The sequence below is a fragment of the Dromiciops gliroides genome, chromosome 1 (assembly GCF_019393635.1).
Source record: "Dromiciops gliroides isolate mDroGli1 chromosome 1, mDroGli1.pri, whole genome shotgun sequence".
Taxonomy (NCBI): domain Eukaryota; kingdom Metazoa; phylum Chordata; class Mammalia; order Microbiotheria; family Microbiotheriidae; genus Dromiciops; species Dromiciops gliroides.
In genome coordinates this window covers 535122599-535137944 of record NC_057861.1, presented here as the reverse complement: position 1 = coordinate 535137944, position 15346 = coordinate 535122599, and the positions used below count along the sequence as shown (strand labels likewise).

General features: G+C 39.9%; 1 protein-coding gene across 3 annotated transcripts in view; it reads right to left on the bottom strand.

The window, feature by feature from the left end:
- The window catches only part of LOC122734404 (lysosomal alpha-glucosidase-like), a 74460-nt gene that overhangs the window by 18102 nt on the left and 41012 nt on the right, over positions 1–15346 (bottom strand). For 2 of the 3 annotated variants that reach the window (XR_006354061.1, XM_043975217.1), the window contains exons 9-10: positions 5120–5188; positions 2504–2635 (exon numbers count right to left, since the gene is read on the bottom strand). Coding sequence is in view for 2 of the 3 variants with exons in the window: in XM_043975217.1 (XP_043831152.1) it covers positions 2504–2635; positions 5120–5188 (201 nt within the window). In the remaining variant the exon portion in view is untranslated. The remainder of the gene's footprint in view (positions 1–2503; positions 2636–5119; positions 5189–15346) is intronic. The other variant, XM_043975226.1, reaches the window with a different exon arrangement.

Genomic DNA, 15346 nt, shown 5'->3' with positions numbered 1-15346 from the left:
AATTTCAAATTAGACAAGCAAAGGCTTGAAAAGAACCATAGAATTTAAGAGATAGAAAAGACCTTTGACACATCTGTGCTGTGTCCTCTTACAGAGAAGTTAAGTGAATTTTCCCCAAGATCACACAGCTAATTAGTGGCAAAGTCTCGAGTCCATGATCCCATGAAGCCAAGAATGATGCTACTTATATTTGTGTCATGAAAGTGGAGGGGAGGGTAATTATTTCTACTTGTGGGTGACTGAGTTCTCTGAAGGTCAGCTAAAGCTTCCCTTCACAATTTCCACGTGATATTAAGACAGCCACCGTTGCTATTTGGAGGTATCATAGTACAACAGAAAGAGAACTGATTCTGGAGTCAGGAGATCTGATTATCAATCATGACTATGACGCTACCTGCGTGGCCTTGGATAAATCACTTATCCTCCCTGGACCTCAATTTTCCTCATCTGTAAAATGAGAATGTTGGATGAAATGGTCTCTGAGATCTCTTTAGTCAACGCATCAAGTAGCATAACGGTTCCCATTTAGTGGTTTCTTATGGATTCATGACAATGGTCTAAGACGTTTGTGCTAAAAATTCTTTCATTGTGCCTTAAGCAGTAAATAATTGCCCAATTTTGTTACAAATATATTTTTCCCCTGTGCCAACAAACGAGCATGTTTGAAACATAGGTTTGTTTCTGCAGTGACTTGAAATGATTCTTATCATGTGCATAATTATTTTGATGTTCATACAATGGTTACATCACATTCTAACACTGATCACTTCTGACTAAGGGCAACAAGTCCTTGCAGTTTCTCAACCTGTCATCAAATTGTTTCCAAACTATCACAAGGCTTTAACATTTGAGTGCTTGTACACACCCTTCTTTATATTCTACGCACTTCACCGAAGCAGCTCCCTCATGCCCTACTGTTACCCTATAATCACCTCATTGGTTGTGTAAACACATGACCTATATACATTATGAAAATTTGTATTCTTGAAGAAAAACTCAGACTATTTCAAAATCATGATCACTGGACACACACATTACAAGCCATTTTGAAAATAGCATGGATCATAGCAAACAATCTGCAGAAACAAAGCCTTTCATTGCTATATTAAAGCCGTTTTTTCAATTTTAATTTATTTTCCACTATTTTACTAGTCCTCTATCTGATGAATTTTCAAATAAACTGGCTGTCAGTACTGATCAGTCATTCAGTAGAGTTTCTGTGAGAGTGTAGCTGGTTTGCCAGTGGTAGAAAAGATGAAAGTCAGGTCTGAAGAGAGTCTTTCCTTACAAAGGCTAATTTATAAACATTGTTTAAAAATGAAACAATTTATGCAATTGAACTGTAGGTACATTTAACATAGCACTTGTCATTAGCTAGAGGAAAAATAAATATTTCGTTTCATAACTAGCTGTTCACTTTTATCAGTTTTTTAGGTGGCTACAATTTAAAAAAATCAATTTCTATCTCTCAGTAAGAGTTTGCACAGTTCTCCTGCCATCTACAACACATTTGCATGAGCAAGCATTTTCACCTTATTTTAGTTTTAAATCAAAATAAATAAACTCAGTGTGGACCCAGATTTAAGATTGTGTCTCCCTGGTTTTCAGCCAAGCACTATAAATATTTGTTCAAATAAAAAAGTCCAGGGGCAGCTAGGTGTCACAGTGGATAGAGCACTGGCCCTGGAGTCAGGAGTACCTGAGTTCAAATCTGGCCTCAGACACTTAACACTTACTAGTTGCGTGACCCTTGGCAAGTCACTTAACCCCAATTGCCTCACTAAAACAAAACAAAACAAAACAAAAAAACAAATAAAAAAGTCCAACATCAAAACTAAGTTTACAAGTTTGTAAGTTGTAACTTATTCCATTAAAATGTTATTTATATTCAACAAAATTTATAAAGTAAATACAATTAATACAATGCTTACAGGTAATAGTAAGCATTATAAGGTCTTACTTGATTACTTCCATTCTTACAAAATGTCCCACATAAAATATCTATATTTTATAATTAGAGTTTTATAATTTTATAAGTTATGCTAATTAAAGGTGGAATGAAATTTTCTTTTCTATAATTATATGATATAAATAATAATTTGGAGCCTTTGAAGGCAAAAGTTGTCATTGTAGTTATCATAAGCACTTAATGAATAAGTCTAAAAGATTATGAGTAATAGAATAAATCACCCTCAGATTTCATAATAATTTTTTTTTAATGAAGAGTTCATGGAACAAAAAAAAAACTGGGAACAAATTATTAATGACTTACTCTTCCAAGGCCATCTAGCTGTGAGTCTATGATACTATGATCTCTTCCAGTTCATGGTTAGGGAACTGATTTGGGATTCATCCAAGAGGAGATGTGAACATGTTTCTTCCCCTCGTGACAATGGCATTCTGCTATTTTTCTCACAGCCTGACCTCTTCTGACTGAGGCCCCCTGAGCTCCCCAAAGAAGAAGCAGTCCTAAGCCTCCATACAAGGTCAAAAGTCACCTTACCAGAATTACAACGTAGTATTGCCCATGCTTGTGAAGGTCCATCACTAGCTGGGGGAGTGTGCCAAAATGCTCTGGGTCAACTGTGAAATCCCGAGATCCTTCCATGTAGTCAATGTCATTCCACTGGGCATCCTACCAGAAAAAAAGATATAGTAGTAGACGGCAAACAACTCCATGCCTCCTCCCCTTGGTCCCTCTCTGGACTGGATGAACCATTGTACTTCACCAAGATATTCTTGGGCAGTTAATTGGCAGAGGGAAATAGAGCTCTGGGCCTGGAGTCAGGAAGACCTGAGTTCAAATTTGTCCATAGACACTAGCTGTGTGACCCTTGGCAAATCACTTAACCCTGTTTGCTTCAGTTTCTTCATCAATAAAATGAGCTGGAGAAGGAAATGGCAAACTACTCCAGTATCTTTGTTAAGAAAACCATAAATGGGGGCAGCTAGGTGACACAGTGGATAAAGCACTAGCCCTGGATTCAGGAGGACCTGAGTTCAAATCCAGCCTCAGACACTTGACACTTACCAGCTGTGTGACCCTGGGCAAGTCACTTAACCCTCATTGCCCCACGAAAGAAAGAAAGAAAGCCCAAAATGAGGTCATGAAGAACTGAATACAACAACAGGGTATTCTTTAAAAAAAAAAGCAACAAAAAACCCCCCAAAAACCCATTTTATTTCAATTAACAAAGCTTAATTTTCTGTCCCTCCTATCCCCCCCAAAAAAACCCTACTAGGGCAGAGGTATCAAGTAGCCCCTTTTTCTATTGAGTTTGATACAACTGCACTAGGGTATTATTGAAAAACACATCCAGGTATATAAAAAGGCCACAAACTCAGGTTTGTATAACAACAATAACTTTGTCTTGATACAAGCTCTATCCTGTAAAGCCCTCAACCCCACTTTTCCCACTTCTTCCGTTTTAGCAGATGAACTCATCTCAGGCTTTATAGAGCAAGAGGCTATCTGATATGAGAAGTTGGCAGCGTGGTTCCACAGAAGGAGTGCTGGGCTGGGCAGGGTGGCACATGCCTGTAGTTCTTGCTGCTAAAGAGATTGAGGCTAGTAGATACTTAAGTTTAGGAGTTCTGAGCTGCAAGAGGACTAAAGACAATTGGTAGTCTGTACTAAGTCTAGCAAGGATGGCCAGGTGGCACAGGGGATCGAGTGCCAGGCCTGGAGTCAGGAAGACTCATCTTCCTGAGTTCAAATCCAGCCTCAGACACTTTCTAGCTGTGTGACTCTGGGCAGGTCACTTAACCCTGTTTTCTCAGTTCCTCATCTGTAAAATGAGCTGGAGAAGGAAATGGCAAACCACTCTTTGCTAAGAAAATGGGGTCACAAGGAGTTGGACATGCCTGAAAAAAACAACATGAACAACAACACTACTGAATCTGGTACCAATATGGTGAGCCTTCATGGCAGAAATGGAGAGCCTGTAGGGAGATGTGAACCAGCCCAGGTCAGACAAAGGGAACAGATAAAATCTTCCATGCCAGTCAGAATTGGGTTTGGGACTGTTAATAGTCACTAGTGGGGCAGCTACGTGGCACAGTGGATAGAGCACTGGCCCTGGATTCAGAAGGACCTGAGTTCAAATCCGGCCTCAGACACTTGATACTTACTAGCTGTGTGACCCTTGGCAAGTCACTTAACCCCAATTGCCTCACCAAAAAAAAAAAAATAGTCACTGGTCTTTCAATCTATGAGATCATAAGACCCCAGTCTCAAAACAAAGCAAAACACCAAAAACTGGCTCTGGGGTCAGAGGATCAGGGTTCAAACACCACCTCTAATGTTTACAATGTATCTGACCACCACAGGCCTCAGTTTCTTCGTCTGTAAAATGACAGGTTTAGACCCTGAGTTTTCTTCTAACTCTAGATCTATGATATGACTTTTCTTCACTATTCTAAATCTTCCAACGTCCTCATCCATCTTTTTACTTTCTTCCTTCTAATCTTAGCTAAATGTATTCCTTCACCTACACTTTTTTTGGGGTTTTTTTTCTTTTATTCTTCTTTTTTTTTTTTCACCTACACTTTTGAGTCCAATGTCTCCATAACCATACTCTGTTAACCATCCCCTCTTTTGAACCACTAAATCCAAGGGCCATTTATAAGTCTTCACATTCCTTGACCTCTATGCCACTTTCTGATTTCATGAGCCAATGTAGTGAAGGGGGGGGGGTGGAGAGGGAGGGAGGGAGGGAGGGAGGGAGGGAGGGAGAGAGAGAGAGAGAGAGAGAGAGAGAGAGAGAGAGAGAGAGAGAGAGAGAGAGAGAGAAGGGCAGCTAGGTGGTGCTGTGGATAAAGTACCAGCCCTGGATTCAGGAGGACCTGAGTTCAAATCCAGCCTTAGACACTTGACACTTACTAGTTATGTGACCCTGGACAAGTCACTTAACCCTCATTGCCCCACAAAAAAAAGGAAGAGAGAGAGAGAGGAAGAGAGAGAGAGAGAGAGAGAGAGAGAGAGAGAGAGAGAAAGAGAGAGAGAGAGAGAGAGAAATCAATCCTAGGTCCTGGGTCTGGCAGAGTTAGAGACCTCCATTTGAATCCTGGGCAACCTTGGGTGAATCATTTTCATTTTCCTGTGCCTCTGTTTCCTCACCTGTAAAATGAGAGAGACTAACTGCTCCTTCTTGGTTTTCTTCCTACGTTTCTTCAAAGGACTTACATTCTATGAGAAAGAATGCATCATATACATAGAGAAGTAAGTGCAGGATAATTTGATGAGAAAGAGTATAAACTATAAGGAAGGGCCCCATGGAGAAGGTGTTACAATAGATGGAGTGTTGGGCATAGAGTCAGGAAGACCTGGGTTCAAATCCAGCCTCAGATACTCACTAGATGTGTGACCCTGGAGAAAAAGTCACTTAACTTCTGTCTGCCTTATGTAACGATTGGAATGACACCACCTGCTGGAGATTTACTGTAGAAAAGCTCTGCCATGAGGAGAAGGCCTCTGAGGGCAAGCCATGCAGTCAAGGTCCTTAGCATCAGGAAATGACTTTTGCTCGTGGGTACTATTAAGGCTATCAGTCAATCAACTTGAGGAGCCTCCCATTTCTGGGAGGAGGACACAAAGTAGGAAGCCTAAGTGAGTGAAGGGGTTCTCTCTCTTTTTGGTTCTTAACCTCAACATGGTGGGTCAGATGATAGGGTCTCTTAGAAATAGATTTTTACCTTTCTCTCTGATCCTAATGCTCTTTAATAAATACTTAAACATTTAAATACTCTTGCCAAAGCTTATAATTTATTGGCGACCACTCATTAGATTTTAGATAGTAAAGCTAGAATTTTAGCCCCTTACACTTAGATTTCTCAAGTGTAAAATGAGGCTAATAGTAGTACCTCCTTCCTAGTGTCATTGTGAGGAGCAAATGAAATAATATTTGTATTAGCACAGCATAGGCCCTTAGTAAATCTTTTTTTTCCTCCCTTCTCAGACTCTTTTGTTGGGTCAATATCCATCTCCCACTAAGCTTATTCCAAGGCTCTGACCTGGTCCCTTTTCTCTTCTCTTTCTTATGCTGTATCCCTTCTAAGCAGATGACTCCCAAATCTCTAAATCCAGCCTTATTCTACCACATGAACTCTAATCTCACATCATCAACTCCTTGTTGGATAGCTCCACATGTGTATCCCATCTATCTGCATCTCAAACTCAACCAATCCAAAACAAGAACAAATAATTTTTCCCACTAAATATGCCCACCCTTCTCATTTCCTCATTTCTGTTGGACACTACCAGCCACTCTGGTTTGTAACTTCAGAGTCATCCTCAATTGTTCCCTCTCCCTCACTGATCCATATCTAATTAGTTGTTAAGTTATATCAATTCTACCTCCAGAATATCTCTTGTTCTCCCTTCTCTCATCACAGGGCCATGATCCTATTCAGTGCCTCATCTCCCTCACATGGACAAGTGCAATAATCTCCTGCCTTAAGTTCCTTTCTTCTCCAAACTATTCCCCATGGAGCCACCAAAATGATTTTCCTATAGTGTAAGTCCAACCGTGTCAATTTTCTACTCACTAAACTCTAATGACCCGCTATTGCTTCTAGGATTCAATATAAGTTCTGGTGTTTGGCTTTTAAAGCCTTTTATAATCTGGCCCAGACGTATCTTTTTCAACCTAATCATACAGCACTCTCTTATCGAACTCGGTCGTCCAGTCAAATTGGCCTTCTTGCTCTTCCTAATGGATGATATGCCATCTTCCAACTCTGTGCTTTGCACCGACTATCCCACATTCCCAGAATAAAATCCCTCATCACCTGTGCCTCGAAGTATCTCTTGTTTCCTTGCTCAAAGGACACTATCAGAAAAACCTGGAAAGATTTACATGAGCTGATGCAAAGTGAAATGAACTGGATACAAAATAACAGCAGTATTGTAAGATGATCTGCTGTGAACGACTTAGTTATTTTTCAGCAATGCAGTCATCCAAGACAATTCAGAAGGACTTATGAAAAATACAATCCATTTCCAGAGAAAGAACTGGTGGTGTATGAATATAATTGAAGCATAATTTTTTTAGTTCCTTTTTCTAAAGTTTTTTGTCTATTTTCTTTCACAACCTGACTAATGTGGAAATGTTTTGCATGACTATACATGTATAACTTTTTAAAAAAAAGAATAAGGGGGGGGCAGCTAGGTGGCGCAGTGGATAGAGCACCAGCTCTGGAGTCAGGAGGACCTGAGTTCAAATCCAGCCTCAGACACTTGACACTAGCTGTATGACCCTGGGCAAGTCACTTAACCCCAATTGCATCACCAAAAAAAAAAAAAAGAAGAATAAGGGGGGCAGCTAGGTGGTGCAGTGGATAGAGCACCAGCCCTGGATTCAGGAGGACCTGAGTTCAAATCCGGCCTCAGACACTTAACACTTACCAGCTGTGTGACCTTAGGCAAGTCACTTAACCCCAATTGCCTCACCAAAAAAAAAAAAAATAAGGGGGGCAGCTAGGAGGTGCAGTGGATAGAGCACCAGCCCTGGAGTCAGGAGGACCTGAGTTCAAATCCAGCCTCAGACACTTGACACTTACTAGCTGTATGACCCTGGGCAAATCACTTAACCCCAATTGCCTCACCAACCCCCCCCAAAAAAAGAATAAAGGACAAATAACAACACACATACAAAATCTCTGCTCAAGAACCACCTTAGTGACACCCCTCCCCCTATTCAAGTTGTATTTGTTTTATGTATACTTACATTTCTAGATACTGTCTCCCCTAGTAGACAGTAGCTCTTGGAAGGCAGGAACTATTTAAATTTTATCTTTGTAGCCCCAGTGTTTATTATAGTGCCTGGTCCAGAGTTAGGTGCTTAAAACATTTGTTAACTAATTATTACATACAGTATATGCTTAATTAATGTTTGTTTAACTGAAACTTTTGGTTACTGGCAAAAATAAAAGGCAATAAAAGGACTGGATGTGAACTCAAGGATGACTAGCACCTACCTGTCAGCTAGCTAATATTTGTTTATCAATAGGGGCAAAGGCCACGATGACTGTTTGTTTGTCCTTCGTTTTTGAAGAGAACCTTGACATCAAGGAATGACTTGCAAGTGAATCGGATTTAAGTGAGGGAGGGCTGTGTAAATTCACCAACCTCATTCTCTCCTCCAGAGGAATCTGAGGCCAGCGGCCCAGATGATGCACATTAATCATTATTAAATGAAGGTAAGCAGCAATCAAAGCAGGACTTTAGAGAGAAGTGATTGAGTGACATTTGGGGAGAAGAAAGGAAGCATGACTTCTTTCAGTATCATGGGAATAGAAGAAGAGTGAAATTTGACAATGAACGTAATGCCCCGAGTTCAGATGCTAAGCAAAACATGAGGCATTCGTGAACAATGGGCTAATTACTTAACACCTTTTAGCTGGAACTGCAAAGGCTTAATAAAGTAATTAGATAAATCCAGTTAGATAAGTTAGATAAATCTAATTAGGGAAGGATCATCAGGAGCCATTACTCCTGCCCCTTAAATATAGGCATCCCCCCAAGGACTTCTCTTCTCACTCTCCAGTCTCTTCCTTAGTGATTTCATCAATCTCCTCTACTTTAATTAAAATCACTAGGCAAATGATCCCCAAATTTAGAGTTCTACTCCCAGTTTCTATCCAGAGGTCCAAACCTGTATTTCCTTTTTAATATTTTTTATTTATGTTATTTGTTTTTGAAATGCATACAATTTCTCCCTCTATCCCCCTTCTCCATTTAGAGCCATCTCTTGTAATAATGAATTTTTTTAAAAGATGGAAAGAAATAACAAAGTTAATTAACACATTTGGAAAAAAACCCTGACATTTTATGCTATGTTCCACACCTATGGACCTCGACTTCCACAAAGCAGTGGGGGAGGTGTCTTCTCACACCTCTTCTTTGGGGCCAAGCTTGGTCTTTTTTTTTTTTTTTTTAATGAGGCAATTGGGGTTATTTATGTGACTTGCCCAGGGTCACACAGCTAGTAAGTGTTAAGTGTCTGAGGCCAGATTTGAACTCAGGTACTCCTGACTCCAGGGCCAGTGCTCTATCCACTGTGCCACCTAGCTGCCCCTCAAGCTTGGTCTTACAATTTTGCAGCATTCAGTTTGAATTGTTTTGTAATTGCTTGCCTGGCTTTGCTCATTTCACTTTTTATCCCTCATATAAGTGTCTCTATGCCAGTCCTGTATTTTACCTACTTATTGGGTATGTCCATCCAGATGTCTTACCAGCATCTTAAACTTAAAGCAAATTCACCATCTTTGCCCCAATTCTGTTCTCTCTCTCTCTAATTTCATAGACTCCTAGAATTTTAGAGATGTACAGTATATCAGGAGCCAATAAGTCCAACCCACACCGAAAAGGATTTCCCACCATAAAAAGTAACATAACAGGGGGGTAGCTAGGTGGCACAGTGGATAGAGCACCGGCCCTGGAGTCAGTAGTACCTGAGTTCAAATCTGGCCCCAGGCACTTAACACTTACTAGCTATGTGACCCTGGGCAAGTCACTTAACCCCAACTGTCTCACTAAAAAAAAAAAAAAGAAGAAGAAGAAGAAGTAACATAACATAACCATAACATAACTTGACAAGTGGTTATCCTCTTCTTCAAGACCTAGGAAGGAGGTGACCCCAGCACCTCCTGGGGCAGTCCATTCTGCTTTTGGACCACTCTCATTATGAGGAAGTTTTCCTTGACATCAAGCCTATATTTATCTTTCTGATCCTTGTTCTGTCCTCTGAGGAAAAAAAGAACACCTGATCCCCCTTCTATATGGAGACTCTTCAAATTCTTGAACATAGTAATTGTGGCCCCTGAATCTTCTCCAAGCTTAACAGCCTTAGTCTCTTCAATTAACCCTTTTAGGACAAGGATTTAAGGCCTTTAGCCATCCTGATTGCCCCTTTCTGGACTGTCTTCTTATCAATGAACATATCAGGGATGGATGAATGTCCTTGTTAAACTGAGGTGCCCAGAAATGAACAAATATTCCAGATATGGTCCTATCAGGACAAAGTATGGAATATCTCCTTATACCTGGATGTTATACCTTCCTTAATACAGTGAAAGGCTACATTAGCTTTTTTTGATGACCCCATCACAATGCTCACTCATTGCGAGTTTGCTGTAGCCTTCTAAAACCCATATATATATATATATATATATATATATATATATATATATATATATATTTTTTTTTTTTTTTTTTTTTTTTTTTTGGTGAGGCAATTGGGGTTGTGACTTGCCCAGGGTCACACAGCTACTAAGTGTTATGTGTCTGAGGCCGGATTTGAACTCAGGTACTCCTGACTTCAGGGCCAGTGCTCTATCTACTGTGCCACCTAGCTGCCCACCCCTATATATATTTTTCAAACAAATTGCTGTCTAAATATACCTCCTCAACCTTGTACTTGTCAGGTTGATTTTTTTTTAACCCTAAATAATAGATTTTACCCTATCCCTTCTGAATTTCATCTTACTTGATTCAGCCAAGTGTTCCAACCCTTCGAGGCCTTTTTTATTTGGGGGGGGGAGATGGGGGGGGAAGGGGGAGGACAGGGCAATGAGGGTTAAGTGACTTTCCCAAGGTCACACAGCTGGTAAGTGTCAAGTGTCTGAGGCTGGATTTGAACTCAGGTCCTCCTGAATCCAGGGCTGGTGTTTTATCCACTGCACCACCTAGATGCCCCCTCCATTTGTTCTTAACAGAAGCATCAAATAAAGTTATTTTTGTTACTATATCTTTTAAGGCGGTCTTATCTAATTATAATTGAATGGAAGACACTTTATTTGGAAGAACCTTAAAAAAACCTTTTAGGGTTTTTGTTTTGGTTTTTTTAACCAAAAAAGCACAAGGGGATCTCAAATTTTCTGAACCTTTTAGATCAATTGTTCTGATTGTTAAGATGTGGGCCTATTTACAAAACATGCAAAGGGAGGTTATTTTAAGTAGGTGTTACTGCAAATATGATTAAAAATAAATTCAACTGAGCAATGGCATGGCACTTTAGTTCTGTAATTCTAGATCCTTTGTTTTTTCCTAAAGACGGCGTATGAATTACAAAACAGCATACAATGCAGAGATAGGAACAAAGAAGCTTACACATTTTTCATATTTCTAACTGTTTTGACAAATATGTTAGAGAGCTGAGGCAAAACCAATTTCAACTACTAAGAATCCAGAAAACTACACGCTGGGTCTGCTTGCTGAAGACCAGCCTAGTTGAGTACAGAGAGGTTCATCACCAGGATGGCTGCTTCATGATGAATTCTTTGGCCATAGCAACCCATAAAACAAAGAAAAATTCTTTAAAAGTTCTTAGTTTTTTGTATTTTTCTTCCCACCTTTTTTTTTTTTTTACCAATGATAGAAGAGGTTTAGAAAAGGGTATAAAGGAAACCAAGATTCACATAGGTTTTAGACTGTATATATATATATATATATATATATATATATATATATATTTTTTTTTTTTTTTTTTTTTTAGTGAGGCAATTGGGGTTAAGTGACTTGCCCAGGGTCACACAGCTAGTAAGTGTTAAGTGTCTGAGGCCGGATTTGAAGTCAGGTACTCCTGACTCCAGGGCCGGTGCTCTATCCACTGCGCCACCTAGCTGCCCCAACTGTCTATATTTTAAAAACAAGTTTTTATTAATATGTTGTTTCTACAGCACCATAATTTCCCCCAGCAGCCTTCTCCCCTCTCCTAGAGAGCCATCCCATATAATAGTATTTTTTAAGATGAGATAGAGAAAGAAAAAAATCAGCATAAACTGGTCAATATATCAGAAAAAAATCTGAAAATATGTGCAATATATGTTTGTGGACCTCCCACCTCTGCCAAGGCATAGTGTCTTCTCATCTCTCTCAACAGACTATCTATAAGCATTGACTTTATTGTTTGGGGTTTTTTTTTGGTTTTGTTTTTGTTTTGCAGGGCAGTGGGAGTTAAGTGACTTGCCCAGGGTCACACAGCTATTAAGTGTCAAGTGTCTGAGGCTGGATTTGAACTCAGGTACTCCTGAATCCAGGGCCAGTGCTTTATCCACTGCGCCACTTAGCTGCCCCTAAACATTGACTTTAACTGCTGGCACCCTAAATAGGAGATATTTGTCCACAGCCAGTGACCATGCATACTACTAGAAGAATTAGATCACACCAATCCTGGCATTCTCACTATAACTAAAACCAGAAGACAAAAGGAAGTGGAAGCTCACTACTAGAATGGCTCACAGGTTCTCCTTGGAGAAGCAAATATAGATTTGGGAGAACTGCTTTTTTCTTACATCCAGAATCAACAAAAAAACCGTCATTTCATAGAAAACTTGGCCATCTTGTCTGCTCATGATAAACATTTGCCAAAAGAAAAAACAAAACCACACCACACCATGAAGATGACTACAGCTTATGAATCTATATCATATTACTGGATCACTGATTGTTTAATACAGCCCCTTCATTTTATAGTTGAGGAAACTGAGGACCAGGGAGCTTAAGTGATTTGCTTGAAGTGATAACCTGTTGCTGAGAAATTCTACAAAGAGTGCAATAAGGTCCTCAAAATGAAATCAACATGGGGCAGCTAGATGGTGCAGTGGATAAAGCACCGGCCCTGGATTCAGGAATACCTGGGTTCAAATCCGGCCTCAGACACTTGACACTAGCTGTGTGACCCTGGGCAAGTCACTTAACCCCCATTGCCTAAAAAAAAAAAATGAAATCAACATAAGTGGGCAGTTTTCAAGGGAAAAAATCCAAATTATCAATAGCCATATTAAAAAAAATAAGTTCTAAATGACTAATGATTAGAGAAATACAAGTTAAAACGGTTCTGAGGTACCACATCATACCCATCATATTGACTAAGATTACAGAAAAGGAAAATGGCAAATGCTGCAGGGACTGTGGGGAAATAGGAACTTTAATTCAGTGTTGGTGGAGCTATGAACTAATCCAGCCATTCTAGAAAGCAAATTGGAACTACACCCCGAAAGCTATCCAACTATATATACCCTTGGACTCAGAAGTACCACTAATGGGTCTATATCCTCAAAGAGAGGAAAAGAACTCATAGGTAGAAAAATACCTGTAGCAGCTTTTTTGTGTGTATGGTTACAAACGATTGGAAACTGAGGGCATTTCCATCAACTGAGAAATGACTGAAGAAGTTACAGTAAATGGATGGGAATGGAATTCTACTATACTATAAGAAATGATAAAGAGGATGGTTTCAGAAAATAACCTAGAAAGACCTGTACAAACTGATGCAAAGTAAAGTGAGCAGAACCAGAAGAAAAATGTATATGATCAACTGTGAAAAAATTAGGAATGTTGATCAACATAATGATCAACCACAGTTCCAATGATGAAACATGCTTTCTGCTTCCACACAGAGAGTTAGTTAATCAACTCAGATTGCAGATTGAAGCCTATTTTCTTCCCTTTCTTTTCCTTTTCTTTCTTTCATTCTTTTTTATGGTTAATGTGGGGATTTGTTTTGTGTGACCATTATGTGTTTATAATGGGTTTAGGGTTTTTTGCTTCTTAGTGGGTAGGAGAGGGAAGGGGGGAGAGAATTAAGAATGGAAACTAAAACAAAATAAAATTTTAAAAAATAAACAAAACCAAAATTGAATCAACAAATACTTTAATATTCAGAGATTTCAGTGCAAAGGTGAGTATAAAAGATAGCAAAGAATATGTTGGAAAATGTTTCTGGAATAAGAAACAAGAAGGGATAAAGGCTTGTGAAAAATACAGAAGTCTCACACCTATCTATCATGAATACTTTCTTCAAGCCGAGAGTTGGGAGGTGATGAACATTGTAAGCATCAAAGAACATCACAAAAATGAAGCTTCATTATATTTTAACAGGCCAGAAATGAGGTGGTAGTCATTTCCAAATCAGCTTATCTGTGTACAGTCAGACCACTAACAGGTCAGATCACGGATCAAAGCCGATACCAAATTAGAAGAAAGAATAAAATGAGGAAATATGGCAAGATGTTGAGCCAATTCCAAGCTGACCCTCCTCTGAACTGATAGCTTTTATGTGTTTGGCACTTACCATAAATTGCTTAATGACCTTTCTTAGATTGTATATACTTTTTTTTTTTTTTAGTGAGGCAATTGGGGTTAAGTGACTTGCCCAGGGTCACACAGCTAGTAAGTGTTAAGTGTCTGAGGCCGGATTTGAACTCAGGTACTCCTGAATCCAGGGCCGGTGCTTTATCCACTGTGCCACCTAGCTGCCCCGATTGTATATACTTTTTATTTTATACATTTGACATGTGTATACCTCTTCCTCCACTAATGTCCCACTTGTCCATGAAATCTTCATCATGGTATGGATGTGAGCCTGGGTTATTAAAGGCTCTATAGGTGAGTATAGAGCCAGAAATAAAATACGGAACGATAGTTAACATTTAGATAGTGCCTTAGGGTTTGCAAAAGGTTTTACAAATATTATCTCATTTCATACTCCTAGCAGTCCCAGGAGGTAGCTACTATTTTACCAAGGAAGAAATGGAGGCAAACAGAAGTAAAGTGACTTGCCCTGGGTCACACAGCTAGTAAATATCTGAGGCTGGATTTGAACTCAGATCTCCCTAACTCCAAGTCTAGCACTATTTCTTATTCCTACCACCTTTATTCACATGCCAAGTGTGAGACTAGCCAAGTTTGTGAGATTCACCAATAAAAGCTTGGCACCACCTTTAACACCCTGCCCTCAGCTTCTCAGCTGCTTTATATCTTATGACTTCAGGGTCCACTCCACTCTGGCCACCTTTTAGCAGGTCTCCCCTTGGACCTCACAATTACTAGGAACTTCTTCACCTCCAAGATCTCCAGTTCTGAGTCTTCCCCTCTTGGATCCCAATTTCCCTGTTGTCTTGGACTTCTACCCGGTCAATCACTCAAGTAATCAACAGGTAGTATTTACAACATGCCAGGCACTTTGTGAGGTGCTTCAAATACAGACCCTACCTACTAGACTTGTTCTTCAGTTTCACCATTACCACTGGGCCTTTTGCTTCCTCCCTGTTCTGGCTTTCTGCCATCTCTCCCTTCCTCCTGTAATGATTGGAATGACGCCACCTGCTGGAAAGTTACTGTAGGAAAACTCCACCATGAGGAGAAGGCATCTGAGGGCAAGCCATGCGGCTTTCCTTAACATCAGGAAGTGACATTTGCTCGTGGGTACTGTCAGTCAAGGCTACCAGCCAATTAGCTTGGAGCTGTGTGTGCGTGCGAATGGATGGGATGTTCCCAGTTTCACAGGAGGCTTGTGGGATGATGGAGGTGTGGTTTTCTCTCTTTTGCCAGGACTCTCATGGA